Consider the following 8,230-nt stretch of genomic DNA (forward strand, 5'->3'; position numbering starts at 1 on the left):
AATAAGAAAATCGCTACATGAGAAATCGAGTGAATATCCAATGTTGTAAAAATTTGAATTTCGATAATATATTTCGAATTTCATAAAAATTTAATTTGACTTTCTTATAGATATTTTTTGTTTGATAAAGGTAGATAATCTTATAAGGAATCTTGTATTACATTTTCATATCTTAGATTTAAAAAGAAAAATTTTTATGAATTCTAACTCGAAATAATTTGCAAATTTTCGTGATTTTTCCATATTTTGTCATTTTTTGAACTTTAAATGCTTATAAAAAAAAAACTGTGACTAACGATTTTTAATATTTTTCATTTGCCTTTGAAACAATATACTAGGAGCCTTCTATTAAATTTTCAAGCTTTTTTATCCAACAAATAAAATTTTATTGATATTTTTAGAAAAAAAACTAAAAAAAAATGGAAAATGAAAATGTCCGTAAAGAGCTCAAAATAAATCAAAATATTCTGAAAATGTTATGGTGTATAGAAAATGCTAAGATAAACATTCAGTCAAAATTGCATGTATCTACGGTCATTTTTTTTAAAGTTACACCAAAAACCAAATTCAATTTTGTGAAAAATCGATTTTGCGTAAAAATGCCCGTTTTTCCTTAATTTTTCTTTGGTTTTTTTGGTGCTTTTGAAAATTACCGGGAATTTTAAATTTTGACCTCCCCAATGCACCAACGATATTCACTTTCCAATCAAACAAGATACAAGTTGAAAATCGAAGCATTATTTCGACTACTTATCGTGTACACAGACACAAAAAAAAATAAAAAAACACACATCATTGTAAAATCAATACATTCATCGTTCCACTCAGAATCTAGAAACAATTCTTGTTTAGCAACCAATGGATTTTTAAAGTTTTTTTTTTTATAATGTGTATTTAAGGGTGCTTTATAAGAATGTGAAAAAAAAAACCCTGACAAACTTGATTTTGAAGTTATTGATGAAAAACTTTAAAAACTACATTTTTTTTGAAATGCGCATTTTTAAAAAAATAAAAAATATCTAAACTACACAATTGGGAAAAAGAAAATTTGAAAAATCTATAGGTTTCTAAACCAGAATTATGCCAAAACAAAATTCAGCGCCACTGCACACACGGTATAGTGTATAGTGTACATATTTGCTTTTTTATTTGAATTTAAACATGAATAAGTTTCAAAAAGTAATACTTACTCGAATTCGATTTGGTATTTTTGGTTCTGAATGTTCCAAGTCTGGTTTTTCTTCTTTAATTTCTTCAATATTCACTGGTACTGCAACTTTCTGACCACCTTTATCTACGACTTCAAACGATTCATCTACATCCTCTTTTTCTTGTTTTATTTTATTAAGGTCAGCTTCTGAAATGATCTTTGCCTTGGACAATACTAAAGGTTTTCCTTTCCGTTTTTTTGTTTTTAAAATTTTGCTCATAGCATCTGCCCATGCTGGATTTGCCATTTTGAGGCTATCGTTAGCCTCGCCATTGACTTCCACAGTGACATCCATCATAATTTAATGGATGAGTTTTAACTGAAAAAAAAAATGAACAGAATTAAATGAAAAATAATTAATGTAAATTACTCTCATTGTTGAAATACACAAAATATATGCAATATAAATTTCAACCATGGTTATACTCACTAATATTCTAATATTATTTCGAATAATAGATTATTAGTCTGCACTCGGACAGTGTCTGTCAGGACTTCCAAGTTGCAAGCAGACGCTAAACTAGTAACTTACTATATAATACTATCAACGATCTCTAGGTGAGACGTGAGTATCAAACACGTGAGACGTGAATGAGTGAAACAACCAACGTTATCATTAATTCTTTTTATCTTTTTATCACACAGTTCGAGCCCGATTTTTTTATCATTTTCATTTTAATGAACAATGATCTAACCAAGACTCACGAGCACGGTTTAAAATATGTCGTGTCGTGTCGTGCAAAATCGTTTTTTCTGATTGGTTCACCGAAATGTGATAAATGATAATAAATTATGTACGTATCGACCAACACGATACCGCGATTACCGCGAAGTTGAATTAATTCATCTTTTGATCGTGCTGGTCACAATGTTTACGCCTTGGTAGATTTGTTTACTGTTATCTTATCTATCTAATACCTATGGCACAGAATAACTGAATTCTGTGCCTATGGTATCTATTATATTTTGATTAGATACCAAGGTGGTATCGTCCTGATTCGGAATTCACAATTCACACGACACGACACGGGTAGTTGTGAACCCGCCTTTATTGTTCTATGGTGGTATCATAGGCGCAAATAGACAAATTAATTTGGGGGGACTAAAGCCCCTCCAATAATATTTTCTAAAAATTATATATGCTCAGTACTAATAACTGACTTTTGAACTGGGGGGACTTGGCAGAAATGTGGGGTCCTGTCGTGACCATTAAACCATATAATAACCAAGCCTTCGCACGACACGACACACGACGTAGCTGTGAATGCGCCTTAAGTCCCCCCAAGCCCCAACCTATTTGCGCCAATGGGTGGTAACGTGTGGTAAATGTGGTAACCGTGATAATTTCACATTACCTGACGAGGTGTGAACCCCTTTTATCCCGCTAAAAAACAGCAGCATCAGCTGCAGCTGTCGTTAACGCAAAATGTGTCATGGAAAAAAGCCATCAACGTAAATCTATTATCATAGAACAATATTGTATACCTAAATTTTTCATATTATACAAAGCTCACTGTTATCCGTTATCAGAAATATTTTATTTCAGTTGTAACACAGACTGTTTAGTTTAGTTTATTAGTTAGTAAACAAATGTATTCTTCATATTTGATTTTTCGTTTGGACTACTAACTTCACTTGTCAGATGTCACTCGCTTCTACGTTTTGGCGCTTTACTCTTCGTTATAACACATAACTTATTTAATAATTTTGGTTATAATTTATTTTTTTAAAATTGTTTAATTATTTAATTAATTTAAATATATTATTTAAAGTGCTGTGGATTTAGTAGGCTAAATTTACGCACGTTACTTTCTATTTTACAAATATACATTATTAAAATAAAGTTTTAAACATGCGCGTTGATTGGACATTTTAGACCAATGTATTACACATCAATTAAGTAATAATTCTGGATTTCCAACGATGTCTACTGCTACAAGGTACCATTTTTTTATATATTTATATTTTTATGTATACTTGCCTAAAATAAATTAATACACTGTTAATTGAGAATATTAAGTTAGGTAACCACTTTTAAAATTTAATTAAAAATTCGTGGTTTTTTTTTACTTGCGTATTCTCAATAACAAAATTGTAATTGTTTGTTTTTTATTTTTTTTTGAATTTAAATAATTTATATTATTGTATACTTATATATACTTTTCATGCTTAATAAAGAAGTTAAAGTATAAAACTATTACAGATTAATAAATATATATTATTATCTTGATTTCAGTAGTGATAATTCAGACATTGCTAGTAGAATTCAAAAAATAGCTGATAAATTATACGAAGAAAGTGGATCCAACGTTATAGCACGCAAAATTGTCTGTACTGAAAACGTTTTAGACGACCCATACGATAAGAAAAAACTTTCTGAATTATCTATCTCATCGTCCAGTAGTTCTTCAGATTCAAATAGTTCAGATTCTGATACTGACAATAGTTCAGGTAAAAATTATAAAAAACATATATTCTCATTTACATTTAATAAAAATAATTTTACTATCATTTTATAACTTTAGACTTGGACGAAGAAGAGAACAATAGATCAGAGAAGAAGTATCGAGAACAATTGCAATCTATTGAATCACATTTTGATTCATTAAAAGAAATGTTAGTAACTTATCCATATATTTATCTTAGTATTTAGGAAAAAAGATATAACTTAATTATGATTTGATACTGATAATAAGTAAAAATTGCAATCATTACAGTTTCTAATTAATACTCCTCCATTAAGCTATACCTAATATAATATATTAAAAAGAGAGCAAGTGAATACTACTCTGCTGTACATTAGGTGTAGCGTTGGACACTGCAATGGGGTAAATGGACATTTATCCCCAGACTGTTTTTGGTCTAGTAGGTATTTCCCCTTCGATATATTTTTGATGCGGAAATTTCCCCCCATTTTTTTTTTTTTCGTTGAACTTAAGCCCGGCAAGTATGGCCATGAGCTTAAAGTTTATTATTGACCAATAATTTATTACCTATATTGAATTTTATAATTTTATACCATTTATTATTTAATATTATTTAATATGAAATTATTTTTTTAAAATAAAATATATAAAAAATGTTTTATTTTTATAAATATAGGTATATGTTTGATCAACTGAACTACTTGAAACAATAAAAATTTTAAAAATAATAAGTAGAAAATAAAATATACTTAATTAATAATTTAAAGATGGCTAAAAATTCCGAAATAAAAATGATACATTTTGTAAAAAAAACATTTGATTTCTGATTCTCTTAATAATTCCAAACATATTTTTTAGCCTTTGTTATATTTATATTTTTTTTTGTTAAATCTGTACCAGTTTAGATTTTTAATTGTTTGTGAATTTGATTCAAATAGATGATCATAAATATACATCAATAATTAATTATATTTATGAAAATATTAGACAATAGTCAAAAAAATAATTTCATATTAAATAATGATTTAATATTATTAAAAAGTTGGACTTAAAAAATTGTGGGAAAATGTCCGTTATTCCTGCAATGGATGAGTTAAAATTGAATTAAATTATATAAAATCATTATTTAAAAAATTGTAAGTGCAGACCGTCTGTCAGTCTATATTAATAACTACAAAGTATATTTTATTGCATTATTGCTATTAAAGTAATTTATTTTACTATTAGACATTACTACATTAGTAATAAAGTAGGTTGAGTTATTTTTTCCAATGTCATTGTGTGTATAAAATATAATAATATACTTTTAAAAGTTTCAGGTGCACACAAATAATATTTTAAAATTACAATAATATGACTACCAATCTTTATTCTTCGTTTGAATATCTAATTTTGTTCCAACTTTAACTTACAATGTTTATAAAAAAAAAACTGCGTTTATATATTATATTTACCATTTTTTGAATACAGTATGAACTGTATTCATTTCTCATAATAAAACCTTGTTTTAAATTTTCAATCCTTGGATAGAGAACTAAACATTTTATAGACTCTTAACTACAAAATAAATTGCAGATTTTCAAGATTTAGACAAATGTTGTCAACATTTAAAGTTTAAATAGGTACTCAAGAAAAACATTTTAATCTCCTAGTTTTTTGACCTAACAAAAAAATGTAATTAATATTTATATAAAAAAAATTTTTATTTAAAATGTCCGTAAATAACTTTAAAAAGTCAACATATTATTAAAATTGTATCATATATAAAATAATAATAATAACAACACTTGGTAAATATGTCAAGTATTTATGGTTATTCATTTTTGAATTACAGCAAAATAAGAAAAGAGAATTCTCTAGTTTGTGGGTGAATATCCAATGTCGATAAATGTAAACTTCAAACTCTTAAAAAATTAAATTTACTTTCCGGTAAACTTTTTTTATTTGCTAAAGGTAGGAAAATCTATGATGAATCTTGTATTCAATTTTCAGCTCTTAGATATTAACAAAAATTTATTTTGGAATCTACTACTCAAAAAAATTTTCAAATCTTCATGAGTTTATCTAAATTCCAACTTCAGATGCTCGTAAAAAATGATGGATTTACGCTATATTTTTTATTAATTTCCACCAAAAACAACTTATGAGGAACCTTGTATTAAATTTTCCAAAATGTTGACCTTTCAAATTTGAACAATAGTGAAATAAAAACTTAAAGAAATTCAAATGTTCTTATGCCTATAAGTAGCTCAAACTGCTCAAAAAGTCATTAAAGAGTTGATAATTTGAACATTTTATGGTGTATACAAAAGGGTAATATAAACATCCAATCAAAATTAATAGTATCTATGGTTATAGTTTTTGAGTTAACCAAATTAATCAAATTGTTTTGTCGAAAACTGGTTATGCGTAAAAATCCACGTTTTTCCTTAATTTTTTATAGTACAACTTAAAGTATCAACTTGATTCACTTTTCTACCAGAAAAGATGAAAAAATGAAGAGAATAATCAAAGCATTTTTACTGCCCCAAAAGGCGGTGACAGACACAAAAAATAGAAATAATATCATTATAAATTCAATACATTCAACGCTCCGCTCAGAAACTAAAAATATATAATTTTGTTAATTATTAATTAAGGTAGGTAATTACGATTAAAAATGTAATGAATAATGGTTATTAGCATTAGGTTAGTGTAATGGTATCTAAGATATTTTGAAAAATGTACATTTCTATGTAATTTCAATTTTTATGTATTTTTGAATTTTGTTGTAGTTTTTTTTTTTTGATTGATAGATAGAGGGGGATAACCACATAACCACTCTCAAAATGACTTCCTTCGTAAAAGTATTTATGAAAAATGCCCCTTTCCTTGGGGAACGGAAAAAAAGTCTTAGAGCAAAAAAAAAATGTTAATACGATTCAATTACATATTTTTTTTTATATAAAAAAAAATAATTTTATAATTATTAGCTATTATTTTTGTTTGATATCTGTTTTGTATTTTTAAAAGAATTTTTAAAAGCTATAGCCCAAAATAATAAGTTACAGCGATAATAATTTATATACGTATAATTTTTTTTATAGTTATGTAACATTTTTTTTTTCAATTCTGAATGTTCCTGACAAGTAATTGACTTAGTGATATATATATTATTTTTTAGCTGTGGCGTAATTTGGTCATTTTTGTGGGGGGAGGATAACATTTTTTAACATTTTGCCCCCCCCCCAAAAAAAAAAAAATTATTTATTATAAGCACCTTTCAGTGCAATATATTTATAAATAGTAAATATTAAAATTAAATAACAAAACTCCACACGAATGATTAATTTAATATCAGTACTTATATCACAATATCAAATTATGAATTATAAAACTATAAAAGTCGAATGCCGATTGCTGATTGTAACTGTAACTTATAACCGATGTTTGATTACCGAATAACGACGAAACTAGGAAAGTCACTACGAAAATTCCAATTAAGTGTACAAATCATTATTAAGTTATTTTTTATTCAATACTTCAATGGGACGATAGTCTTTAATCTAGTCTAGATAAAATAATCTGATAATCATCGAGCGTCGTCGATCCACGAAAAAATAATACTCTTATCATTTTTCAGACAACTGCCAGCTAGCCGAGGCATTTGATATCAATAATAAAAAAAATATATTATTAGATAAAAAAGTACATAGGTAAATGTAGTTAACCAGTCTTAAAAAAAAAGGTCATGGGGGGGATACGACACCCAAATCCCCCCCGTAATTACGCCACTGTTTTTTAGTAATATTATTGACTAGGATTCAATGACATATTTTTTTTTATAATTTATTATTGGCTATTATAATAAGATAACATGATTATTAGATATTATATTTAGAAAACAGACTTTTTTCATAGACTTATAATATTATAAGTCTATGACTTTTTCCTACCATCCTCTCCTTGATAATATATTAATATCTAGTGGCCCTCACTAGGAACCTTGATTTTTGAAATCTAACTTTAAAATATTTTTTGAACCCGAACTGAATTGAAGAAATTCAAGTCGAAATTCTCGAACTCAACATTTTTATCATGTACAAATTTAATCAACCATTAATACAATTTTATTTTTAATTTTCGTATTATTCTACATGCTAAGTCATAAATGTAGAACATAACATGTTTTTATCAACAACTGCCACTGAATACTACTATGATTTACCCAAAATAGATTTTTCCCCTTACAATATTTATGACAAAAACAAAAAAAGCAATGAATATTGGTCTGCGAATTCTAATAATCTAATTATTTCTCAATAGTAATTATTAAGAACACAAATGTGTTAACAATTTTTAAAAATAACTTAAAGAATTGAACAAATATTTGGTCTTCGAATTATTCTAGCCAGAAAGTCCGACAAATGTTTTCAAGTTCGATTTTCGAACAGTAGGTACCAGGTACCATTGCATGCTTGATATTTCGGTTCGAATTGCTTTCTTACCAAGTTCGAATACCGTGTATTGAAGGAGATTGGAAGCGGCGATTTTCTGTCTTTGTCTAACACACGTGAAACATAGGATTATAGACGTGTTCTATTTCAACGTACCG

At 27.1% G+C, this 8,230-nt stretch overlaps 2 protein-coding genes across 5 annotated transcripts in view; one reads left to right on the forward strand and one right to left on the reverse strand.

The window, feature by feature from the left end:
* LOC100159119 (RRP15-like protein) overlaps nt 1–1,803 on the reverse strand; it is a 3,853-nt gene extending 2,050 nt beyond the window's left edge. The window contains 2 exon segments of the mRNA NM_001293463.1: nt 1,191–1,529; nt 1,641–1,803. Of these exon segments, the coding sequence (NP_001280392.1) occupies nt 1,191–1,508 (318 nt within the window). The 5' untranslated portion in view covers nt 1,509–1,529; nt 1,641–1,803.
* A 946-nt stretch (nt 1,804–2,749) lies between these two features.
* LOC100165233 (breast cancer metastasis-suppressor 1-like protein) overlaps nt 2,750–8,230 on the forward strand; it is a 7,713-nt gene continuing 2,232 nt past the window's right edge. For 2 of the 4 annotated variants that reach the window (XM_001951125.5, XM_016805004.2), the window contains exons 1-3: nt 2,751–3,150; nt 3,447–3,661; nt 3,736–3,826. In XM_001951125.5, coding sequence (XP_001951160.1) covers nt 3,134–3,150; nt 3,447–3,661; nt 3,736–3,826 — 323 coding nt within the window. In that variant the 5' untranslated portion in view covers nt 2,751–3,133. Of the gene's footprint in view, nt 3,151–3,446; nt 3,662–3,735; nt 3,827–8,230 lie in introns of all 4 variants that reach the window. The other 2 variants (XM_008185607.3, XM_029488047.1) reach the window with 2 other exon arrangements.

The sequence above is a fragment of the Acyrthosiphon pisum genome, chromosome A1 (genome assembly GCF_005508785.2).
Source record: "Acyrthosiphon pisum isolate AL4f chromosome A1, pea_aphid_22Mar2018_4r6ur, whole genome shotgun sequence".
NCBI lineage: Eukaryota > Metazoa > Arthropoda > Insecta > Hemiptera > Aphididae > Acyrthosiphon > Acyrthosiphon pisum.